Below are 27,214 nucleotides of genomic sequence, written 5' to 3' on the forward strand. Positions count from 1 at the left end.
TATCAGCCACAGATTTGGCCTTTACGACTGGTTAATACCGAGAATTTTATAAACAGTTACGTAAACAGGAAGGAAGATAATACCAGAGGGATTAAGAGAAGGAAAATATATCCAAGGTCCATCATTCACCATGTAACAGTCTGACCTAAGGATAACTTTATCCTCTATGTGCCTTGGTTTTCTCAACTGTAGAATGGATTTGCAGTAAACCCCATCAATAATAACGTGTCTGTAATAACGTGAATCAGCTCCATTCTGCACCTAGCATGTGAGCTCAAACCCTGAACTCGCGGTCGAGGTCGAACGTGGAAGTGGAGGGTGGGGGCGAGGAAGCGGCAGGCTGCCTCAGGAGCTGGGGAGGCAGAGGGCGCGTTGATCAAAGTAGGCCGATGAGATGGGCGCCAACTGCCTGGGAGATTCCTGGACTCACTCTGTTTCCGTAGAAGTGTAAGTTGGACATGGTTCTGACTCAGAGAGGTCCCCATAGATATTTTAACCTGTGTGGATACCTGCCGCCATGTGCCCAACCACAGGATGGATTTGGGGCCCTGCAGTCAGACGCAAGGAACTCCTGGACCGCTGCGGGTGCAGGCTCTCTGTCATGTTTCAGCCTGCAGCAATGCAGCCTGCTTCCTGTTGTTGAGTTCTTGGTACCCCATTTACTGCAGGACTTTATTGTGGCATCTCTTTCACTGGATTGTTGTGAGAAACCTTAAATGAGTTGACGTACTTAAAGTGCCCGGGATAGTGCTTGGGATTCAGTAAGCTATTAATACCTATTAGTTACCGCTCTTATTATCAGTGTGATATCAAAAACACTCAACAACCAGTACGGCATGAGCACCAGCCAATCAGGAGGCACACGCAGTGTGAACATAACTGAGCAATGACTGCTCAGGCTGGGTCTCAAAGAGGTAGAATCCGCTCGTGTGGAAGAACAAGGAGAAAGGCACTTCAGGGGGAGGAAGTCTGGGATGTGTATATGGTAACCTTTGTGTTGCTTTATGAGACTGAAGCAAAGAGTGGAGATGAAAGAAAGATGGCTGTAAAACTAGGCTGGGGCCAGGTCATGAAGAGCAAGGGTCTGGAACTTGCTTCACTGAGAAAATAAAACTGGCAGTAGCAGAGCTGTGTAGTAGCTCATTAAAGACTTAAAGATGCATTTGGTTATGAGGTTCAAAATGAGCGCAGTCTACCACTCTCCAATGTGGAAAATGTTTACACTTTTGCTCACTTTAAAGAACATATGCATACGTACTCCAGACAGCTTTCACTGACCAAAGTTGAAAGAAAATACTTTAAAGTATGGATCCCCAGAGGTTTATTTAAGGGCCTATTTTTATTTAAGTAGTCTTCACTTTTTGAAGTATTATCCTCCAGTATAAGTCTAATTTTAAAATCAGTATTTCTCAAATGTTGATAAAATCAGACATCTACAAAGCCCTGATGGAAACAGACTGGTGCTACGGGCATCTGATCAACCCAGCAGCAACATGTCAAACACAAATGGGAAGCAAGGAAAAAAAAAAAAAAGCCCGTAATGGCAACTCAAAGCAGCAGAGGCATCAAGTATGAACTAAAATCGCTAGTTAAAGCCAATGAAGTTTACAGGTTAACTCTGAGTTTCACTCCTTACGCTACCTCATATTGGAAACCTCTTGCTAGTTAAATTCAAGTAAGCGTGTGGTGGACGCTGTTCCTTTTATATTCTCAGGAACCACCTTCCCTCTCCCGCTCCCTACACCCTTCCCTTTTCTGACAATTTGCCCTTCCTTTGGGGGAACTCATCAGCTCAGGAATGGAATGTGATTTAATCTGGACAAAATAAAAGTTCTTACCCCAAATTTTACACAGCCTGCTGCCATACTGTGGTTGTGATGATGTAAGCTCAAACTGTCAACAGCTGTCACCTCACATCCTAACCTCACTGCCTCTAACTCCGAGTGCATTTCCAAAGAGAAAGTCTGGCTGGAAGAGAAAACCAATCCAGGGGGGAAAACATCAAGGCCAAATGTGGGAGATAGAAAGATGGCTTCTTGGGTTGTTTGGACCCTGTCATGCCCGGACTCCGCTGTCTATGAGCCAATAAACTGCCCTGCATTCAGACACTCCTGTGAGCTGTTTCTGTTACTTGCAGTTGAAGGACAATTGGTTAATAACCAAAAGTATGCTGTATCTACCTGAAACCAAACACATTTTAATATAGTAATTTATGACTAAATAAAAGCCTCAGTATCTTTACTTAAAATTTAATGAGTAATATATAAAATCAGGTACAACATATTGTATATGCCAACCAAATTAAACAAAATGTATACAAGAAATGGTTGGCATTACAGTTCTGTGTTTAACAGTTTGCTATTATGTCTTGAAACCTGAATCCCATCACTTGCTACAGGAAAACAAACTGGCTCAATTATACTTAGGAATCTTAAATATTATAGTAACTCTCTTTAATTCATATTTATAAGATGAACACAGGTGTAAGATTTATTTACTGTAAATTTATGGCTATTAATCTCACATGTAATAATGAACAATTATGAAAGGCCCACTGTCCCTTTGAAATCATTGTTTAAAAGATAAAGAAGGCCAGGTGGAGCTTTTCTCCCTCTCAGATGTGGTTCATGAACAAAATGCAGGATGTTGAACTTGATGCGGGTCAGGAAATTTATTTATTCATCAGAATTTGTAAGGAATCGAAAATGGTGAGGACCTCTGGAAACACACACACACACACAAACTGGGTTTTCATACTAAACTTCTAGGGCTCTCAGTGAACTATTCCAGTTTCACCCCCTCCAAGCAGTTGACATGGTTATTCACCAAAACACATGTTTAATGTAAATCCTGTGGGAATAAATGTGCATATTAATCAAATGAGCTGATAGTTACATTACGGGAACTGTGCTAGTTAAATTCCTTCCTATGAAACAGCCTGTAATTCAAAGTCTAACAGAATTCTAGACAATAGAGATCAAAGATGCATTAGACTGTGTAGGGGTTTTTTTTTTCCTTTCTTTTCCCTCCTGGGTAGGGGGAAAGTACAGGACAAATTCTTTGGGTTTTGTCCAGTTTTCGATTTAAATTCTAGAGGGGATGGAACTCAACACTCTTCTTGGAAATAAGACTACATCATAACAGACTTCACTGTCGGGAAACTGCTCTCCACCCTGACGTTCAGATCGCATGTCCTTTTTGTGCACTTTATCCCACTCTTCCCAATAACAGGTTTTTGACACATTTGATTCAATTCATTCTATTTCTTGTCTGTCTCAAGAAAACAAATTTCACTTTTTGTTTAAGTATGAATCTCTTTAAATCCCATTTAGTTGTCTCTGCAGTAAGTGTGAAAAATGTAATTCTACACACAGTTTTTACAATATGAGAAGATTCCAGAAGCTGCTTTAGAAAGTACATATATTTCTCAAGTGGTAAGACCTAACTGTCTATGAGTTACATTTCTACTATTACCTTTTTTTTTTTTTAAACTGTCTGCACGTATCTGCCCATTAAAGATTTAACTGCGTTAGTCTTGGTCATCAAAGGCAGTTTATCCTAGGGAGGTACAGGGACAATCAGAGCAGTCCTTCAGCCCAGTCTGTGTACCAAGCTCCCAAACACCCTCACTCTTACTTTTGTACCCAGGATCTCCGGGACATCCTTGGCTTTGCATGCTCCTCTCCAGTGTCTACCCCAAGTTACATTTACCCGTGTTTTTTCATATTTCCAATTGTTCTAAATCTCTTTAATTAATACCTCTGGTTTCCTTTTGGTCTAAAACTTATTCTAACTGTAAACTAAAAATGAATTTCATTAATGTCCAATTTTATTATTGTTTTCTTAACCATTAAGTACACAGATGCAATACAGATGTAATCATCTTTTAATCATTTAGAGTCATATTGCAATTTTATAATTGTATAAATTCCAATGAAACTAGGAAACGTTAATATGTGAGATCATAATGCACACAGAGCTGCCATAAGGTATAAATTAAGCCATGTTTATACATAAATACACATACACATTCCAATGCCACTTTGAGGAGTTCCGAGTGTTTTCTCTGTAGTTATTGCTAGACGTTCCAAAACACAGCAGAAAACGGCTCCTCACGACGCCCCTGTGTGGTGACGGCAAGAGCGGAGCAGGAATGGGATGAAAGGCGCAGAACTCACGGTAAGACACAGCTCACCGTGTGGACAAGTGGAGTCAAATCTGTGAGCCCTGACGGTTCCAACAACACTGCCGAGTCACACTGATCTTCTGAAGTGAATATAAGAAATGGTGGTTCATAGTATTTAGACAACCCTTTACACAGGACATCGTACTGGGTGCTACCCAAGTGAAAAAGACCCATTTCAAGTCGTCTCAATAAATCCCAGAGGCAAGAATGGGCAACGCAGGGGTCAGCCCCCCTGTGGCTGGAGGGCGTGCCCACGGCCTGTCTGTCCGGGGGGGCTCCGCAGCAGGGAATGCTGACTTTGTGGCTGACACAGGTTATGCCTGGGTTTGGTCCTGCATCTAACCAACAAATTAAAAAAGTTTTCCGCCTACAGCATGAAGCGTATTAAAGCCCAAGCCTGACAAGTGAATTCAAGAGGCTAGAAAACAGATTGAAAAATCTTTTCACATTGTTTAATTACTTTTCAGAGAAACAAAAAATTCCATCCACCAAGTGACAACACCCTCACATCATCAATACGGCTGGTCCTCCAAAAGTGTCTGGGAATTTCCACGGTCTTGCTCCAAAAGAAGTGCTCAGTTTTCGCTGCCTGTGTTCTTAGCAGATTCACTTTTCACTGAAAAAAATAAGTAAATATACAGTCAAGTGTTTATACTGTTCCTGTTTGGCCTGTTCTGTTTTCCCCTCTTCTCTGCTCCCCTCTGATACATACCAGCAGCACTGCTCACGGGGACAGAAAACCATGTCATGTCCCAGGCAGCTGGGATATACGACTCCGGCCACAATAAATAGAGAAATGATGTCTGAAAGTGGCAATTATGTTTTGTGAGGTAACATCCTTCCTGACTCTGTGGAAGGCTGGGGAATGGTCACTTCACAGTGCGGTCAGGATCCGATACTTGCACCGCTATTATCACACAGGCTGGCCAAGTGCGGGTTGGAGTAACTTTTTCCATGATTTTTTTAAAACTTAAAATTGAGGGTCAGTATATGTTGAGTGCATGTGGGCTGACAGAAGGCTAGCTCATCGCCATCTCCTTCCTTTCACGGGAAAGAAGAGTCAGAGCAGAAATGGAGCTCCTTTGACACGTTGATCGCCACATCACCCAAATCTGGGTGACAGCTGTGTCTCCTCAGGGGCACCCCCTCCACAGTGGGCGAGCAACGTGACAGGGGAGCTCTGTCGAGACTGCAAGCACGCAAGACTCACTGAACTGAGAGCTCCCTGAGGACAGGCCCTGGGCCTTTCTTCCGTGTACCTGTCCCCCTAGTCTAGCACATGTGCTCAACCAATATAATGCAAAGGTCCTCTAACTTTTAAGTTTTTTTCCCCCCTCCAATTTGCAAAATGGGAACCAGAGGAACTTCTCTATTTATTTCATTGACTAGTGATGCTACAAGGTAGTAACACAAAAAACACTTTGAAAAATGGTACGGTTAGAATACAGGTTAATTTGCTTGAGGTTTATAGCCCTTTATCTCCGTTGTGTAGATAAGGAAACTAAAGCTGAGAGGCACAGTGAATGCCAAGGCCTCAGCTAGTAAGAGCTGATGTGAGAACCACAGACCGGGACTCTGCTTCGTACTCACCGAGTCCTTCTCATGAGTGAGGCTCCCAACAGATCCCATCCAAGACACCGTCCTCACCCCTGTGGAATTCCCTAAACTCTAGCAGAGCCCTTCAAGGGTCTCCAGGACATCACAGGGTCGTTGTTTTCTCTGCTGGCTTTCTCGGCGCTGAAACCATTACAGAACCTATTGCATCGTAAAGTCTACATGTGTGTTCCTGTGACTGAACTCTACCCCCATCTCACCGCCACACACACACACACACACACACAAAGGAAGAAAAAGAGGGAGGAGGAATGAGGGTGGGAAGGAGAATGAATGAAAGGATTTACTGGCCCAACAAGAGGCTGACGTACGAGTGGCTGCTGTGACAGTATTTTCACTAATTCAAGTAATCAGGGTTGGGTTAGACTCCTTAAAAGGCAGAGGCATGTTCTAATTTTGAGCTATATTAGAATAACAGAGACATGTATTTTGCCGACCTTACAGAATTAAAGGGCCTTGTGCTCCACGGCACTGCAGTTTTGGGGAACACCCCTTCCTTTCTTTGCTTACTGAAGTTGCCCAGTTTTCTTTTCATGGAGCTCCATACCTTTTTCCTTAGACTGAAATGCAGCACGCTGTATCGTGTCATTAGATCTACCAGCTAGCTCTGGCAAACAAGGGCCCGTGAAACGAGTCAGGCGCTCTGAGCACTTCCCACTGCACTGACACAGGGTGGGCGATCCGCACTCGACCCCTCCAGTCTGGTGGGCTACCTCGCTGCCTACCCTTTTTCAGTCAACCTTTTTCATTCCGTACAAATCAAAAAGCAAGCAAGCAAACAAAACTTGTCTACTGCCCATCAACATAGGCAGACTTTTGAAAACATAAACTATGGCCATCTATGATCGTAACAAACATTGTAACAATCACCAAGTGTGCAGACAACTGAATCCCAGCCCAAAAACACATTTTCCCCGGACTGGAAGAGAGACACCTTCGCTATGAATTCAAGATCAAAATCCAACTTTCTTGCCTCCGGAGAGAGAATTTCAAGGCTTTCCAAAGAAAATGCCCTGCTCTTGTATAACCCCCCTCCCGTATTAAGGGGCCGCCCTGCAGAACGTCCAGTGTTGTGGGAACGTACGAAGAAGAGGGCACCTTGAAGGGCTCACGCACACACACGCACCTGCAGGAAGACCTGGCACTATTTTTAAAGTGTGTGTATTTATGATGTGACAACACTGATAAGGTCCTTTAACTCCTTCTAGATCCGCCTTGGTTCTTTGCAGCTCTAAACGACCCTCCATACTGAGAGCACGGGTCACTTGCGCTTCCTGTAAGTCCAACGTCATATACCCACCAAAAAACAGCAAATTTTACTTCAGAGGCTTCCAAGTACACTACAAAAGTAGCCTTCTCTTTCTGCTCCGTGACAGGAAGACTCACTGCAATGTGCATTCCTAAACAAGGTGAAAAAGAGGAGCTGTGTGTGCTGTGTTTATTTACACAGACAATGTTTGCTCTGGCTAGGAACCCACATTACTAAACAACTTTCCCTGAAACCAACATTTAGAGAGAGAGAGAGCGCTATGTGAATTATATTAAGGAAAAAGTAAGGTTTTACACAGCTTAAAAAAAAGTGAAACGGGTCATTTAGAACTGAAATTTCTAATTTAATTTAAGAAAATAAAACTGGATATTCTCAAATTGTACAAGATATAAAGTCAAGAATTAACCTAAAGATTTAGAGACCCACAATTGATTATTAAGTTTCACGCTTGCCAATTAAAAATCTAGTTTCAAGCTGTGGCACTGATGACATTTTGGCTACTTTGAAAAAAGATTTCTCCCATTAACTTCCACAAAGATAAAAAAAACCACCATATACACACACGAAGAAGACCCTTACAACAAAGGTTACTGCCTATTACAGTCTGTAATGTTGGTGTAACAATAAAAGCTGAACCACATTTCAAATAATGTTATTTAAAAAACAGAATTCAATCCAATCCAAGGATTCTGTGATTCTCTGGAGTTCGTTACAGTGAAACCTGGCCTGCACCTGTAATTTGCAGCTGAGCACGCCGTCTAATGGTTTTGAGTTATGGTGAGTGAGTGTCCTTCTCTCCCCTTTTAAAAGTAATTTTTTCATTTTATTCCTCTTTTAGAACTTAAATTCAGGAACATAATTAGTTTACTTTAATCAGTAACTGCATATATGGAAAAAGCATTTTATATACTAAACTTTTACAGATGCCATTTCCAGTTTTCATACTTCTTCCATTACTCACCAAAGAGGGAAAAATACCTATTTTTATGGAATCTCTAAAATGCCAAGGCATATAGCCAAGGAAACAAAATCAGAGAAAGTAAGACCAGTGGGTTTAAAAAAAAAAAAAAAAAGGGAGATAAAGGGTCAAGGCCATGGCACTAGCTTATCCTAAACGCAGTCCAAATCTTAAACCCAATGTTCCCTGCAGCATTTCCCTTTCCACAAAGTAGAACACGAAATATGTTTTGTAACCCCTCATTTTTGAAACCTCTGTGGAGTTTTAACTGGGAAGTAAATTTACCCGGTCATGGACAGACTGTTGCTTAAAGGCTATTACCTTAAAAAAAGACAGAAGCACACAAAACTCCTAAAAGGAAAAGTACACATATCCTTTTACAGATAGACATTCAAACTGACTCACTTTGAGTTGATATAAGCTTACGTGCTCTCTAACAGGACAGGAGCAACAGCTCATTCATTTGGTTCCTTACACAATTATCTGCAGTTACAGAGTAAATTCAGTGTGTAAATGCGGCGGGAAAATATATAAAGACAGTCATGTAATTGCTTCAGTCTCAGTAATTATTCTAAGCATCACAGGAACAAATTTACACTTACCTTGGTGAAGAATTTTCATGTCATTACTGTATTCTTTTAATACCACATGTAATGTTGGGTATTCAATGATCACTTTGTTCTTCAAATTGTCAAGGAGACTTTTGTCAGGATCCAGTTCATAGTATCTTATAGTAAAAAAGCAAAACAAACAAACAAAAATCAGAGTTTTATTCAAAATTACTCATAAAAAAAATGTAAGCCCCTTACATTTAAAAAAATTTTAAATGGTGATGACATTAATTCAGTAGTTATTTCCTTATAACATAGTAAGTTTAGTATAGCTAAGAAGTTCAGGTAAAAGAGCTATTATTATAGAGGTTCTAAGCTAAATCAAAAGCATATCAAATAATTAGACATTAAGAGAGCTCTAGAACATGCCATTCATTTTCATATCAAGTAAGAGATAAAGGCTGACTTTTACATAATATCTGTATTTGACATGTCATGAATTTTTCTTGGATAAAACACTGACTAGCTAAAAATTCAAATTCCTCAAATACATTTAGTTTGAGTCTTAAAAGAAAACCAAACAACTATCCCATGATAACTAATTTCTAGTAACACATGATGGTAAAATAACTGGCTACCAAGTATTTTAATAAAAATTTAACTCTAAATTATAAATACTTTCTGGAAATATATGTTGCCATATAATTAAATTTGGCTTTCCTTTATTTTAAAGTTAAAAAAAAAGAAGTTTGAACTTATGAGTGAAGTAAAAGCACAAAATTTTAAGAATTACAGAGATTATCAGTCATGGTATCGTGACGCAGCCAGTAAATTAGATGCTAATGTTCCTTAAGGTATGAAATTCTCAAATCATTACTCTAAAAAAATTGTTTTTGAAGTTTATTTCAAGATGCATTCCCCTAACATCCTCCCTTGCCTGCTTTCTGGGGTAGGAGGAAAGGGGCGGAATTTCAGCTCGCTCACTAGGGAACGTGCTGGCATGTGACCATCATGTCACGACAAAGAGGAGAAAGTTGAGATCACATTCACCAATATAGTACAGAGGTTCTCCGCCTTTTTTCCCTCCATCTCCCCTGAAGACAGATGATATTCACATGCAAAACACACATCCCAAGGAATTCCCAGTCTGATAGCTGGAACTCCATCCTTTCCCCTTCCGCTCAAGAAAGTGCACTGGAATACCAGTGTTCCAGGAGTGACATCGTCATTGGGATACATTTGAATCTGCTGTAATTTTAAGAGTAAATCATTCAAACTTCAGCATTTCTTAATTAATAACAAATAATTTGCACCATACCTTGCAGCTGACTGAGACATGCAGCACACTTACTAAGAACTCTTGGTGTAGTGATTTCTCTGTGTTCTAATTTTGTTCTAAGTTTGTCCCGTGCAAAAGTTTTCCAATAAGAGAAAATAGAAGTGCTTAACAAATGCAATGCCAAGCCCACTTAATAGAAACTGATTTCTTCTTAAGAAGTGGGTGACAAGTGAGAGAACAACTGTGAAACCAAAACTTTGTTTCTATTTGCCTGACCTCACATCCCAGCCCTGGAATTAAATTCTTCATTTTAGACTCATAGAATATTTTTTATGTTGAAAAGAAACTTGAAATGTAAAATACTCAGTTTTTTTCCTAAAGCAGCCACCCTGTGCCCATAGGCCACAGGACACACACATTCTTTTCCCTGTGTAATGTAATACAGATGTGCTTACGACACTTTAACAGTGGTTCTGGCATTCAAGAATTAAATGCTTCACATCTTTTATGCAGTATTTCCCTTTGAAATCAGCAGTGTTTTTTAAGAAGTTAGCATTAATTATACCAAAAAAGTGAGATTAAATTATACCAAAGATACCAAAATACAAAATTAATTTATAAAGTAAAATATAAAATGGGTGTAACTAAATTTTTCTTAGGAAAAGCAAGACATGAATTTTCAAATAGGAACTTTTAAAGCGATATCCTACAAATACCTGTAGCAACTTATCTTCTGTGCGTTTTAATGGAAGCAAAGGCTTCTATTAAGACACTCTCCAAATAAGGGAATGTCTTCTACTTATTTCACTTTTTTGGTAAATAATTTTCAGTGTATATTCAATGTTTTAGGTGCTTTATTTCTTTTTAAAATATTAAATCTCCGTTAAGCTTCTCTAGATTTTCAAAGCTAAAACTAAAAAAAAAAAAAAAAAGGAATCTTCAAAAGCCACATGGTAACCAGAACCTAGTATTATTGCTGATACAGTATGAAGTGATCCCAGCAGAGGAACATTTAGAGATACTTAAAAATTACCACGTGATAAGCTATACATTATTTCAATTTTAAAACTATAATTAATTATACTTGTTTAATTAAAAAAACTGGTCCTTATTTTATGTGCCATGTAGGCTCTTAGGATGTAAAGATTCATATAAAAATTTATAATGAATTATTTAAAAATATTTTATTCAAACGCAGTGAAAATCTGGTGTTTTGTGTGGTTTTAATTAGAACCACTGAACCTTATTTAGTGTTCACCCTACAGTGTCACACACTTGTAATCACAGCACTATTGCTTGTGAGTGTCAAGAAGCTTCAGGGCCCCAGTTTTCTAGTCTGTCGCAAGGTCAGATTCCACTAGGTAATCTTTAACTAATGTTCTGACGTTCTCTGATTTTCCTACTACTAGTCGTTACTCTTAGTCTACCATTAGTCTACCATTAATCTATTTGCTAGCAATTAAGACGTAAATTATGTAAACTATTTTATAAAGGAAGGCTATCAAACACATATGGGCAACATTCTGTAGACCTGGGTTGTAGTTAAAGGAAGCAGTAATTTTTAGTGGTTGCTTGGGTTTGGAGTCGAACCCTGAGTTACAGTCCTGGCTCCATCACTCACTGGCCTGTGATTCTGGACAAGTTATTTAACGTCTCTAATCTCTAGTTTCCGTGCTTGAAAATGGAGGTAATAATGGTATTGTTTCAGAGAGTCACTATGAGGGCTGAACGATAAAACACAGAAACTGTGAGCTCATTTACTTAAGCCGTGAACACAGTGTTACATTTTTATTCATCTAAAATAACAACACATTCTTATAGATACTTTAGTTTGGGACAAAGTCAGTGAACCTCTTCAGTAACAAAGGATGGCACTTTTACGTAAGCATTGAAACACTTATTTTCCTTTTTATGCATTTTGCATTTTAAATGTAGCCTTATAACTTTCAAATCAATATTTTACATCATATTTACTTCTAAGAGGTACTACTTTGAATGCTTCTGTTCCCATCATCTTGAGGCAGGTTGTAGAGTCCAGCTTGGCACTGCCTAAAGCATCCTTTGCAAGCCATTAAGTCACTGAATCCTGAGGGACAGTTTCACCTTTTTTAATACTTTCATGAACTCTGGTGCTTCCAGTTAGTAAAAGGGCTCTGCCACCATAAGACAAACTACTTGGTTTTGAAAGAACTAAGGTACCAACATTTGTCTTTTCTTTTACCCTTAGGGATCCTATCAGACGGTTCCCCTTGTGATTTCCCTTGCTCGCCCTCAGCGGTTGCTGGCGGACCCCGCCCCAGGCAGCCTCACAGGGGCGCTGTAAGGGCAGCACGGCTCAGCGCGCTGAACAGGTGTTACAGAGAGTGACATCGTATAAATAAAAGTTGTCTTGATACTCACGGGCATGCTTTTAAGTTTGGTTCTGTTACTGACCTTCAGAGAAACTAGCCAAGTTCTTGAACTTCTTTCTCAGCACTTTATTAGCAAATTAGGATTAAAAAAAAAAAACAAAACTTCTCATAACTCAAAAGGAGATAAAATTAAAAACAAAATCACAAACCACTCTATTTCCCATCTCATCACTGATACCCCCTAGATCACCTTCTCTTCCACCTCCTAAAAAGATACCCTGAAACTAAATTTGAAAATTTTCCAAATGTAACAAATTAGTAGCAATCCCTAGGCCACAGAATTTTTCCACTATAAAGGAAGGTCATCCAATGAGGTGATCACCAAGATCCTTCCAGCTCTAGAATTCTACAAGTGTTGATATTTCTCTGCCAATGGCTGCAATTAACCTATATTCCTAATAGTTGTATTTATTTCTTAACTTAGGTTTCTAAGTTAAAAGTGCACCTGATTCCAAAAGTACACAGTCCAATCTCTTGCTGTTTAAAAAAAATTAACCTTAATGTAAGTCAGTTTATTATAGTCTAATAGCTAAATAGCTAAATGTTTTTAAAAGTATGGCTCATTCTGGTATTATCTGAATTCAGTAAGGTCCCTGAATCAATTATAAGCTAAATGTTTTAAATTTGCACTTAAATTCTTTTAAAATAACAATTTTAAAAGTACTAAACTTATTCTAATAGAGCAGAAACAGAACAGATTAAGTGAACAAACTAGCTTTTAAAATCCAAATGAAAAGGAAGAAAACAGACTGTTAACAAAGATCTGCAACAGGAGAAAAAACAATACGTAAACTCAAACTACAACATATAAAACAAAACTAAGTACAGGGGTCAGTTTCTGAACTCTTCTGTTTACAAGAAAAAGGTATTATTTAAAATTTCTCCAAATAATAGTCCCTTGTGACAATTCTTGCAACTCATACTGTCCACGTCACACTAGAAACAGATTTTGTCAAATTTTTTCTTACCTAATTTCTCCTCATTTTCGTATTTTAAAAAATACAGTAATTGAATTAGTGGCTTATTGCGTTTTGTCTTGGGACTTTTATGTAAACATGCAAACGAGGACTCCACATGCTTGACATGGGGGACCAGTCATGAGGAGGGTGGTGCAGACATACACCTCCACTCAGAAAGCTCACCGCTCAGCACCGTGCTGGGAGATGGTCCCAGGCTGCTGATGACATGAAAGCTATGGGATGTGGTGAGAGGAAGTGACCAACTACACATTTTAAAACATGCTTTAAAGAGGGCCATACCAGGCTCTTGCTCTGGATGCCATTTGTTCAGTCTTTCCTTTTCCTCACCAGTCAGCTCAATTACTTTTAAATCCAGAAGGCCTGGGTTCCAGTCATCACTGGTCCTTACAAGCTGTGACCTCTCAAGGGTACTCAGTTTTCCTCATCAGTATAAGGATGGAAAGGTTATCTAGTCACCAGCCAGCTTGTAAAGATGTAAGTAATAGGTGAAAATGTTTCTAAGTGTAACTTGCCAAACTAACATCAGTAATAAGACTTTATACTACAAAGGTAATTTAGCATCTTTAGCAGGGAAATAGCATAATTAACAGGAATTATGTTCATGATCTATATGATGAGGCTAGTTAGTAGAAAAAGCATGAACTTTGCAGACAAAAAGACCTCAGTCCAAGTCCTGGCTTTGTAACTATAACTTGCTTTCTTTGGAGAAGTCAAATTGTCAGAGCATAAGATTCCTATCTTGTAAAATAGAGAGATAGAACGTATTTCATTAGAATTAATGCATGTGAAAATGTAAACAGTGCCTGTTCCTTCATCAATTAACCCCTCAAATATTTATTTAGTGTCTACCATATACAGATAGGCTGCTAGGTAATGGAAGTTCATAGAAATAAACCCCACAGTTTACTGGGAACGCTAGTCAAATAAACTACTACCACATTGCATTCACTGGGACAGTGCTACGATAGACTCTTAAGCAGGGCAGACGCTCAATGAACCGTCTCTCTTCTATCTTTTCCACCTCCCAATGGTCTTTCAGGCTGCACTGTGCCTGTAATAAATACCCAGGCACTTCATTTGCTAAACCCTAGCTCCACTCCTTAACTGGTTCTTAAAAATCCCTCTTTCTCCATTGATTTTCTCTTAGTTAACAAAGGAAATTCTAATCAGCCTTATTCTTTTTTCGTTTTCTTTTGGGGGGGAAGGGGGAGGTAATTAGGTTTTAATTAATTATTTAATGGAGGTTCTGGGGATTGAACCCAGGACCTTGTGCATACTAAGCATGCGCTCTACCACTGAGCTATACACACGTCCCCATCTAATTAGCCTTACTCTTGTTAACAAGACACACGCTTCCTCTGGTACTAGACTCAACTGCAAGAATCTGATCAGTACAGATTGCTACATCTTCAATCTCTATTAGGAACTATCACTTTGGAAAATATGACTGAGCTGCTCAGAAAAACTTTTGCTGAAAGGTTAAACAGTTCATGAATTAACTACACCACAGAATTATATTATTTTAGAGTTAGCAAGAACTTACTCTAGTCTTTTTTTTATCTTCCAGGTGAGGGCACTGAAGCCCTGAGAAGTCAAGAATCTTACTCAGGGTTGCTCAAGGAGATGCACAGTTGCAACTACAAAGCTGATCTTTTGAGTTCTTCACATAACTGTTTGCTTGTCCACTTACTCCTCACTCAACACATATTTACTGAGGTCTACCATGTACCAGATACTGTTTTGGAACTAGTAGGTAAGTAAACTAGTAAGTATTCACTAGAGATGAAAAGATGAAGGCTTTCCAGGAAGAAAGTATATGTAAAAGGTAGATAGAGAATATGGGAATACACATAGAATTCAAACAGTATTGGTATCTATTATAAATTTCAGTGAGAGATCTGGTGGAAAGAAGGTCAAAGCACTTTGGCTAAAATGAAGTATCTGAGTCACCTAGAAATTTCAATTAATTATGTCATTATTCCCTCTGAAGAGTATGTCAAGTTGGACACAAACTATTATTCAACATAACTAGAATAGATAAATTTGGTAGAATAACATCGAGGTGAGAATTTAAAATATACTTCCCAAGTTTTTAGAGAAAACTCTCATTTTATATTTTACCTAATGCCCTTAACCAATTAACCCAAATAGTTCATATCTGATATGAGATCATCATTATGGAAACTGCAGGCTTATAATCTGTTAAGAATTTGACCATCATACCACTTTGAACCTACTTTTCAGCACAGCCTCTCAAATTAAAATTCTCAAGTTCACAGGTGAGAAACTTCAATAGCTGTGCTCGCCTCTGCCCTGTAAACCAGTGAGCTGAGTTTCAGCCTTCCTCGAATTCACTTTACAGCCCTCATCATAAGACTGCCTCACGCAGAATGTAACACGAAACCCATTCCATCACTGGGCGTGTCATCTCTGAGACGATCAAAGTATTTATTTAGCCCCCTGCTCTACATACTTCCTTGTTGTGTGTGGACATTCTTCAGGTTGATTCTAACATTTTCTAGTCCTTAAATGATCCTTTGCTTCCTTGTTCTAGAGTCTAGACCCAAAAGGTGGCCAGAGGCTAAGACCCTTTTGAGCATGTACTCATCGTGATCATGACTCTCTCTTTGGAAAATAATCGAGAACCCCAAAAAGGCATAATAATGAACTAAGGTTGAGTTCCACACAATCTAAGAACATGCACTGTGGTGGTCATTCATGGTGCTGAGAGACATGTGCTATGTTGCAAAGAACATAGCAAAAGTTTGGAGGCAGGTAGGCATATGTTTGGATCTAGGTCCCACCAGTTAGTGGTTACAAAGCCGCAGGCAGGGCTCTCCATCCAACTAATGTATAATGTATAATTATAATGTATAATGTATGTATAGTGTAACATAATTATAATGCATATAAAATGCTTAATCAAGTACCTAAAAAAGAATAGGAGGCACTCAGCAAGAGGATATCACTGATACTATGTTCCATTAAGACACTCATCAGCCTCTAGATTTAACCTTGATTTTTTTTTTTTTTTTTAAGATTTAACCTTGATTTTAAATCACTCTTGCAGCAAGTATTTTTTTTGTGTGTGTTTGGGAAAACTTACTCAGGTTCTTCACACTTTTTTTGTTGATACATAACCTAAAATAATTTTGGAAAACAATGATACTTTTATACATTAAAAAAAATAAATCTAAATTTCATTTAAAATCTTTACTCACGAGTTTAAGTAGATATAAAGAACATAATTTATGGTGTGGCGTAAACATTGACGACTTCAATGAAAATGTTACATCACTCTTATGCAAATTCACTAGAATCTAAATACCATGGGAATGATACCAGTATCTTTCGTTTAAAAAATTTATGAACAAGTCCTTCTTAACAGTTACAAATCTTACATGGTTCCCTTTCCTCCTTGAAGTTGTATTTCCATTCTAATTCTCTACCAAATTTTTACCCTAAATAAATGTATGCATGGAAATCTTTTACTTAACATCCAATCATACTTCTCTGTAACAAAAATGTGTATGTAAGCTAAAAATTTAATTTCATTACCTATGACCTTAAGGATTTACTGTTAAAATTTCTTCTGTATTGAATAATTTTAACTATCACAAGTATAAAACTGATCAAAACACAAACATATTACCAACATTTAAAGTAAGCTCTTCTTGGAAATGCATGTTTTAATGTGATGGGTGAGCACTGATGATGGCATCTTCTACTGTATAAAAGGCTATTTACTACTGATTGTTAGATTAAGTGATTTCCCCCCACTTATCTCTGCAGCACTCATTAGTAGAATTAAATTCCAACAGGAAAACAAGAGGAAGTTTAAGTAATCTCATCTAAAGAGCACGCTGCTCTCACTCACTAACCCTTCCCTCATCACAGTGATTCTCAAGGGATCTAACTAAAAGGCAGGAATGGTCTCTGGCTATTTACATAAGAGAAGGCACCTGCAAGCAGTTAATGCTGTTCCTGGAAATCCTGGCATTCCTTTAATGTTGTCTGATATATATTTAATTCTGCGGCATTATTATCAAAATAATCTTAACTTTCAAGATCCTCAATTCCCTAATAGCAGGGTATTTTTTAAAAATCCTAACTTTCAACATACATATTATAAATTTCCAGAATAGATAAACAAGACCATACTGTATAGCACAGGGAAATATATACAAGATCTTGTGGTAGCTCACAGCAAGAAAACAACGTGACAATATATGTATGTTCATGTATAACTGAAAAATTGTGCTCTACACTAGAATTTGACACCACATTGTAAAATGACTATAACTCAATAAATTATGTTTAAAAAAAGACTTAAAAAAATAAATTTCCTATTTAGAATATCTTCAAAGTATATATTTCAAACATTCTCTGTAAGCCTGAAATAAGATTTAAATTTCTATTTCTAGTTCAATTAGGAAAAGGGTACAGACTAATATCTTTAAGGATGTAGAAATTTGATTTAAAAAAATTCATCCTAATATTAAATGGCATATTTCTTTACACAACTTCAACAACTCAACTGAGTAAACATCTACCAAATAGTTACTATATAGAAAACATGTCAGACACTGTATGGGATTCAAAAACATCCTCAAGGACTTCACCACCCCGGCCAGTGTTTCTCAAAATGTGGTCCCAGGGGTAAGTTACATTGAGGTCCCCTGGAAGGCAGAGACTGCAGACAGCGCAGGTTTCTGGGTACCATCTATGCAAGACTGACTAAACCAGAAACTCCAAGGGCTGGGCTGGAAATCTACATTTCCAACTGTCCTGGGTGCTTATGATGGACAATGAAGTCTGAGAAGCACTGTCTGACAAAAGAAGAAATACAGGTTAAACGATCCGCTGGAGAGACGCCTGTGGTACGGGAGCATAATTAGCCAGGAGGGAGCTGGCAGCACCGTGAGGGAGGCGGGCAGGAGACCGGGCTCCTAGAATCAACAAGGGCTGAGAGGTGGCGCTTTCTGGCAGAGCTGAGAGTCCAAGAAGCCAGAATTGGAGCAGGAACTGGGAGGATCGGCTCTGCTCGAAGGCAGAAGAGGGTCTTTGTCTGCTGGTGGGCAGGTGTTCATGAAAGCCAAAACAGAGGTCAGGTGGGTCTCATTCGAGGCCTTTCCATAGAACCAGTTTCTCTAAAAAGCACATAGGAAAAAGTGTCTTCTTAACTTCACACAGCAAATGATTTTTAAATACTTCATGTTACAGATCCAAAGAAAGTAAAGTAACCTTAGTTTTTTTTTTATTTAAAAAACATCCTCTCAGCATGGAAATAAAATCATCCAAGAGAAATAGCTCATTCTTTTGCTGGTTGCTTTTCAAAAGAAAAAAAAAGTGTTCCAAAATTATGAACTACAACCAGCACAGTGGGAACAACTCACAGAATCTGTGCGAGCACAACAGGGTGGCCCCTCAAGAAGAGCAATAATCTGTGATGGTCGTGAAATCAAAGCTTACATGAAACGCTTTAATTTGGCTTGGGTTTAGGGTCTAAACTCTTGGCTTTATACGCCAAGTTCTGGAGGTACAGTGAAGGCAACTGGTGTGTGCATCCACCAAAAACTGACATGCAGAGGCACCATGTTTTCCACGGGGCACCTGTCACATCACATATATTAAATACATATCTACTGTGACCACGTACCTATCGCCCCTTGACTGTGAGCATCCCGAGGGCCCACCTTTTAGACATCTATGCATCCCTAGGGCTTAGCACTGTGCTGGCATGTGGAAGGGACCCGGGGAATACCAGCTGAATAAGTGAGAAATAAAGACTTGATCAGTCTTAACCCCATTGAGATACTTTAGGTCAAGGTCACATATCAAAAATTTTATTCTCAGAACAAGTGCTACTTATTCCAAAGAAACGTTAAATTATACTGGGCAGTTGTTAACAATAGACTCTCTCTCTCATTTTACATATTGAGCATTGAAGCCCCCAACTGATTAAATGATATAAAGTCACACATGACCACTAAAAAAAAATCTTTTAGAGCAGGAATTGGCAAACGATGGTCAGCAGGCCAAATTCAGCCCACTGTGTTTCTGATAATAGAGTCTTACAGACATACCCACTCATTTAGTGCTACGATGGTGGGCTGACAAATGAGACCATATGGCCCACAAGGCCTAAAATATTTACTCTCTGGTCATTTGCAAAAAAGCTGTCCAAACCCTGCTTTAGAGTACTGAAATGGTATCAACACCTCGCACGTAGCAGGCATACATATATTTAAGTGAATTAGTACACTACTTATTAAAAAAAAATTAAGACTGAATTCCTATTGTGGGAAAGTCACTGACTCAGCACTGCAGGAAATACAAAGATGCTTAAGTTAGCCACCATCTTCAACAGGGAGTTTATTATCATACAGGGTAAGTTTTATTGGGGTAAGATGTAAGGACTGCAGGAACCTATGAGAAGTACAATTTTTGAGGTTCAAAGGATAAGGAAATCACATCCAGTTGGGGGTAAGTGACAGGCTCCACCGCAGACACGGACAAACAATAGTCTTCTCAGGAGAGTGGCGAGGACAGAAGTAAAGGAGACTCATTATGGAGGCCAACCACGTAAGGCAGGGTGGCGAGAGAGAAGTGAAAGATGGCTCTAAGGTTCTATGCCTCACTTACGAGAAGAATGACAGTGCCAATAACAAGGAATGACTAACAACATTAGTTGATTGTTTACAAGATGTCAGGACCTCACTTAAAATGACACACACACAGACATACGCACTAGGAACAAATGGATATGGTGTGATGAGATTTAAAAATGTTGAGTGTAAGATTTAATGAGATGTATAAGAGAAGATAGGTGCAAACCAGGATTTGAAGTCTGGGAGAAAGGCTGAAAATATCTCTAGATTTGGGAGTCATTTGTACAGAAATAACGGTTGACAACATCTTAAATAAACAAGCTCCTGAAGCTTCATATCCTTCCAACGTCAATTTATGTCAAAAGAAATGTAAACTGACATGACCGGGTATCTGTCCCCTTGTTGTTAGTGGTGTTGGGAAGCATAGTTAATATTGAACTTTGGGTACTCTCCAGACGTGTAAGAAATCATTTGGCTGAATTAAGCTGTTATTCAAAAAAAAAAAAAAATAATGCACAATACAGTCAACTGCTGGCCACATGGAACTTCTTGTTTTAAACAGATTTCCTCCTTTTACTAAGAAAAGTAATCTCTAGGATTAAAACAACAACAAAAGCTCTTACATTCATTGAGTCAATTCAATGAGATGTTCATCTAAATGTTGCAACTTGTAATGCATAAATAACACATATTTACTGAGACTGATTTGCTATGTGCCTGGCATTGTCCTCAGTAGCTGACATGCATTATCTGAAGGTACTTGTCACAACAATGCAATATCATTTGTCCTCATCCCCACCTTCAGGTGGAAAAATAGATTTAGTAACTTTCCAAGATCTGTATCAAATTTATAACATTATTTCAAATTTACAGAAAATCTAGCTTGATGCAGGTTTTTGGATAAAAGCAAAAAGGTTATTTTGGAACATTTCATAATTTGGGTTAGGTCTGAGAAACAGTGATTTAATAAATTTAGTATTTGTAATGGTAAGACTTCTGGTCTACAAAGTCTAACCTGGAACCTCTTAAAGTAAAATAAGATCTAATTCTCCACAGATTATGTATTCTGGAAGGATATTACTATTTCTTACTGGAATATGATCTAATTTCACTCTGAAGGGACTCTATTAATATGGGGTCAGGCCGTTATTTTTGAAAATAACATTCCCGAAAATGATGCCACTTCTACTTGAAACTCAACATGCCCTAAGCCTCTCCAGGCTTCGCCTCCATCTCTCAGAAGACAGATCCACACCAGGTACCTCATTCACCTTGTTTTTCCACTACAATAGAACTGTACCCTACTTGGTCTTATATAAACCCCAATTTTATTTATATGCCAGAAGAGTAAACATGCTTAATTAATGGTTTTTGAGTAAATTTGGGAAGAATTATCTCACAACAGCTTGAACTACACCTTTGTCAAATCAGAATCTTATATAAACATCAAAGCAGCAATGTAAACATAAAAGATAGAAAATGTACTTGAATTTCTTTATGGAAAATAAATAATTCCATTAATAAGTAAAATATAGGTCTAAAATGTAATAGATTTGACAAATTATAGTTGAATGGACAGTATCAAAGCTTAGAGTATTCTAAGTTTTCCAGTCAATAATAAGTTAGCCGCAATACAATGGCTGCCTCTGCTGGTGCCTGGCATTACCAACATACGCTTTTCTACTTCAAAACCACTCATTTACTTTCTGAGAATAGAAGGCTGGTGAGAAATGATGTGGCAAGAGGGCAGTGTGGTCCTGCTAACATAAGCGCGTTACATGAATTCTTCTCCACTGGGAATGAAAGCTCCACAAAGGCAGGAATGGTTTTCCTAACTGCTATCACCCCAATATCTAGAACAACACCTGGGCCACAGTGGATACCAAATGTTTGCTAAATGGATGAATAAACTGATATAAGAAGACATACATACTTTTACAAGAAGATACAAATTCAAACCCTGTGTATTCTAGAAAGAAAACTCCCAAATAGATCAGCAACAAATTCCTTAGGGTTAGACATATAGTCTCTGATCACCTAAATCAAAAAATAAAAGTCATATATGGCAAAGGTAAAGCCTGGGAAACATTTATGATTGCTCTAGCTGATCAGGTATATGCAGAGACAATTGTCATAAACCCTCCAAGAATGGAAAACACAACCAGTGGAAATTGGCAATACCAAGTATTTGGTAAAAAGACTTGACTCTGAAGTTACTGGAATGCTATAAACTGTACGATACATTTAAAATCAGACAGCCACAAGGAAAATACATGTTTCTGCCTTCTAAGCACTTTTCAGGAAATAATAAAATCCTCTTATTTAGCATGCTTATCTTAAATTAGAAGCTCACATTTTATAACCTATAATAATCTCACTTAGATGTTCTCTGAATGTTCTTTCCTTTAATGATATAACTGTAACTAAGTATACAATCGAATGTAAACGCTCATCTTAGCCTATGTATGAATGTATTATCTGTTTAAAAATCTTTAATTAAAAAAAACTCCTTCCAAATGTATCTCCATAGAATCTAATTTCATTATTCATGATTAGAAAATACTAATAAAACTGGGAAGTTCTGCAGAAATTAGGATAACTAGATCTTAAGGCTGACCTAACAATCAGAAATATAAGGATTAGTGGGAGGGGACAGCGCAATGGTAGAGCCTGTGCTTAGCATGCACGAGGTCCTGGGTCCCATCCCCAGTACCTCCATTAAACAAACAAACAAGCAAACAAACAAACTTAATTACCTCCCCCATCTTAAACAAACAAACAAAACCAAAAAAACTCCCAAAAAAGCAAAAAAGAAATATAAGGATGTACCTTATCACAGCTTAGGTTCACCTTCATGATAAAAGCTACCTTAATTGGATTTTCTAACATTACTATTGCCTTAAAATGATAACATCACAATGCAGAGTTAAATAGGGTGGCAATTTTTATAGCCAAAGTTCTTAGACCTTGGTTATAATCTTCTGCTTCCTCTTCTTTGATGGGATTTTCATACATCATTGAGTTCAAGTAAATGAGTCAAATGGGGAAACCTGGAGGACACGTTTCCTACATAAATAAGGAACTGTCAGCACTTTTCACGTTGCTCAGGCTGACTCAGGTTTCGTTAGAAAACACCCTGTTCTAAGCATTCCTTCAGGTGGTGTTGACCACTCACCTTTTACTTTATTAATCCTCATTCCCTCCCCTTCGGGGGCTAAGAAGATTAAGCCAAGGCCTAACCAAAGCTCTTATAGGGGTCCTAAAGAAGGAAAGTCATAAAATAAGAGAAAGTAAAGGACCTTAAAGGAAATGGTGCCCAGAGAAGCTCAGTGACCAGAATTAGGTCATCCAGCCTTCTCTGCCATGCACTCCTTTGACCTTTTTTTGGTTAGGGTTGATTCCCTTTGGTTCTTGTTAAAATAAAACCTACCACTCTGACTGGTATCCTCCTGTCTTCTGGTCTCTATGTACCCTGATTTCTCTCTGTGCGACTGCCCGAAATGGTTTTTATGAACTGCCCCTCCCCTCCCCCGGAACATGTCATGCTGTAGGCATTTCTGCCGCTCTCCTAGAAACCCCTGGTCTCCTGGGGCAAGCGGAGATCGCCATCCCCGTTCTCTCTTCATGGATTTACAGTACATATTTCCAAGTTGAAAACAAATGCTGCCTGGGCCTAAGCAGTCTGTCCTATACTATAAACTTCAAAATAATCAGCATCGTACATTTCCCTTTTATCACATACAATTTTGGTTGCCTTGAATTTTGGAAGAAGTCTTTTTGTAAGAATCTGTTGTAGCAGCAACAATAATAGTAACGGTAGCAACAGTAATAATAAAAGCTTACACTTACTTAAAAGCACGTGTAAGTAATTATCTTAATCTCTCATGACAATCTGATTATTATCATCCCCATTTTAGAGATGAGGAAACTAAGGCGAGTGAGGCTATGTCATTTACTCAAGTTAACAAAATTGGAAACAGACAGAGCTGGGATTCAAACCCAGTTCTGCTTTCACAGCTTGGATTCTTAAACCTCTAAGCTATACTAGTAAATGAAATCACAGACGAGACCAATCATATCTAGTCTGAACTGGACCTAGTACTTTTGTTAATGAAACAATGGGGGATGGGGAAAGCATCAGATCTTAAACATCAGTACTTTGCAGTTCAGGATAATGACATCTACCTGGCACTTAAGCAGACTTTGCAGGGACTCCCAGGGATCTTTGAATGTCTGCTTCATCATTCCATTAATGAAGGAAAAGAGGGCCCAGTGCTGTTAAGACTCTCAAATTACATGGTTTGTTAAAACCTGGCTCTCTTCACATTTCTATGCAGAGTTCTTTCCACTGTGATATATACAGTGGTCAGTTGATCATGTGAATTTTTTACTTCCAAAGGCAAAAACTTAAACATCAGAACTCAGCTGTAGAAAATATTTCTAATGATAGTGTGATTAATTAAAATTTTTAATTTGATGGTCATTTATAAAAGCCTAGGTTTTGTTGACAGCCAGATAATTAGTAAAATATCTAGCTACATAAGCTAATCAAGCTACTTAATTATATTACCAAATTAGAAAATATTTAAAGACATAGAGAGGGAAGCAATTTTACCTTACTAAGTTTTGCTGCATATGTTCAACCTTCATTAAAATGTGGACCCCAGTCTGAGAGCGAACGTAGGCTTTCAACCTGAAATAAAAAATGTCATACTGAAGGAAGCAAAACTGATTTTTAGTGTATTTTAAAACTCTATCAAATAACACAACATTGTAAATCAACTATACTTTAGTAAAAAGAGAAAACTGTGTCTGTGGAAGACCAAGCACATGTAAGCAGCTAGCACCACTGAAAATTCATCTGTCCAAGCAAAGAAAAGGCATTGAATATGTTTTCTAACCAAGGGTCTGAATTTTTAAAAATTACCTTTCTTCTCTCTGTACAGACTGAATTAATCTTGCTTTTTTATTCATTTTCAAAAAAAAAAGTATCCAATTTGGTGACAGGTATTTTGTCTTATTGTTAAATATACGACCAACAATAAACACCTAGATTGCTGGTAGTAAGGGGAAAAGCAGCTCTACTATGGTAGTGGTCCCAAAGACACTACTTAATATGGGACATGGGTCTGCTTGAGCCCGGGCACCACCTTTTATGAAAAGTAGAAAATGAGATTTAACTAGAACTGGATCAGACACTTTAGAATTCACTCAGTTTAAAATTCAAAACAAACCAAGCATTCTTATTCTAAGCAGGTATCACCTGGTGAAAAGAACTTCCTGCCCAGAAACACTGATGACTCACATACAAATAGTTTCCTTTTTGGGTGCTGCCTACTAGCCCTGTACCAGAAACTTTACATATACAATTTCTTAAAGTTTCATAACAACTCTATATGGTAAACATCATCGTTCTCATTTTACTGATGAAAAATTTAAGGCCTGAAAGTTAGGTAAGTTGCTCCTGATCAGACAGCTAATAAGGGGACAGAATTAGCTACTCTAACCCAGATATTCATGACTGAATCTTTCCACTATGTTGTGTTAATCATTTTTGTCCACGGTGTATTTCTGGACAGGAGGCCGAGTATATCTTGCTAAGTTTTATGAAGACTTGGCTGAAAGGGGATTTCCTGTCTTTAACAGTTACTTGGAAACTCTTAATTTTCAGAGTTTTAAGTTCAACTTTGAAAAAGATAGTTTAGTTTGAGGGTTAAGGGTACAGACTGACTCCAGACTTTCTGGGTTTTAATCCTAGTTTCCCTGTTTATTAGCTATATGAAGTCACTTAACCACTTTAAGGCTCAGTTTCCCCATCTGTAAAATGGATGTAATGAGAGTCATCTATATTAATTGGTTATTATGAAGATTAAAATGAATTAATACACTTATTATTATAAGCTTCAAAGAGTATATAGAACACAAGTAAACAGTAAGTGTTAAGTACTGTTATTACTACAACCAAAATCCTCACCAAAAACATCGTCTTTGACTGACAAAGCCTTGAGTACACACCAAGGAAATGGGACAGAAAGTAAACTGTATTGAAACATAACATCCTAATAAAGACATGGCTTTACATAATAAATATGCACGTAATACATTCCTTAACATTTTGAATAATTTCAGAAAGTTGGAAGATTTTTGAAACATACCTTTGACGAATTACAGGATCAGACTTTTCAGGATCAATGTAAGGTCTTAGGATCTCATTAATAGTTTTATCATCTGGTACTCTTCCCGACAAAAAAAACAAAAACAAAACTTAATTATTTATGATTATCTATTAAAGGTGTTAGTTCAAAATTACTAAATCTTGTGGCTTTTCTTTTTTAAAAAACTGAGCACAGACCTTTCATTTTAGTCTTGGCAAAATATAATATCCTTTTAAGCAAAAGTTACTTAGGAAAAACCTCAAAAACACTTCTTGGACACACTTAACAAAATCTTAAAAAATAATATTTTGAGAAGCTCCTTATAAATCAATTATAAAAGTATGAAGCTTCTTTTAACACACCTGTGGTTCAAAGATGAAAAGAAAGATGTCAAGGTGAAATATTTTGAAAGCTGCATAAATGCAAAATTTGAAAAAAGGTTTCAGATGATGCTAATTTCAGGGCATGTTCAAGTTTATTCATTCTTTTGAAAATTGATGAAAAATGAAAATTGATACTACTTTTCTTAGAAGTAAAGCATTTTAAGGTTTTCCAAATTTCCTATATGTATGAACACTGTGCTGTGGAAACAAAATTAAGACATTGTTTTGAACTAGTAATTTTCCTTAGTCATTCACACATATTCCCAGACACTATTGTGCTGCATACCCCTACCTGTAAAGTATATGTCTTTTCCCTGTCTTTAGTCTGGCATGCAATTTTAAATAAGAAAGTTTGTCATTAAAATCCATATGACAGTTACAAAGAGAGGACATTTATGTATAATATAAATATATACTAAAGGTATTATTTAAAAAGCAACTTTAAAATTTTCCTAAATCAAGGAATCAAATACAACCATTAAATTTTTTAAATGATGTTTGAAAATGTTCATAATATGAAAAAAAGTAGGCTAAAAAACTTACATAAACTAATTTCAATTATGAAATTACTCATAGATACATGTCTAAAACAATATATTTTCTGAGGACACACTATGACGTTAATAGTAGTATTTTTATCGTAGTAGAATTTTGGGTTATTTTTTATTTCCTGTGTAACCACCTAGCTTAAGATTCTTCCTCTTGATTCTGCCTGCATCTCTCTCCTCAATGCCTGTCCCTCTGCTGATGCAAACATCATCATGATTTCAGTGCTAATCATTTCACTATAGGTATTTCTAAAAAGTATACTGTTTC

General features: G+C 37.7%; 1 protein-coding gene and 1 non-coding gene across 3 annotated transcripts in view; both read right to left on the reverse strand.

Annotated features, from left to right (window-relative positions):
* Positions 1 to 3,489: 3,489 nt before the first annotated feature.
* Positions 3,490 to 3,619, reverse strand: LOC116668410. The gene has a single exon (XR_004325576.1).
* A 249-nt stretch (positions 3,620 to 3,868) lies between these two features.
* The window catches only part of ZNHIT6 (zinc finger HIT-type containing 6), a 50,495-nt gene continuing 27,149 nt past the window's right edge, over positions 3,869 to 27,214 (reverse strand). The window contains exons 7-11 of one of the 2 annotated variants that reach the window (XM_032494711.1): positions 26,016 to 26,096; positions 24,476 to 24,553; positions 8,631 to 8,755; positions 7,101 to 7,200; positions 3,869 to 4,802 (exon numbers count right to left, since the gene is read on the reverse strand). In XM_032494711.1, the coding sequence (XP_032350602.1) occupies positions 4,793 to 4,802; positions 7,101 to 7,200; positions 8,631 to 8,755; positions 24,476 to 24,553; positions 26,016 to 26,096 (394 nt within the window). In that variant the 3' untranslated portion in view covers positions 3,869 to 4,792. The remainder of the gene's footprint in view (positions 4,803 to 7,100; positions 7,201 to 8,630; positions 8,756 to 24,475; positions 24,554 to 26,015; positions 26,097 to 27,214) is intronic. The other variant, XM_006190161.3, reaches the window with a different exon arrangement.

Source organism: Camelus ferus, chromosome 13 (genome assembly GCF_009834535.1).
Source record: "Camelus ferus isolate YT-003-E chromosome 13, BCGSAC_Cfer_1.0, whole genome shotgun sequence".
NCBI classification, from domain to species: Eukaryota; Metazoa; Chordata; class Mammalia; order Artiodactyla; family Camelidae; genus Camelus; species Camelus ferus.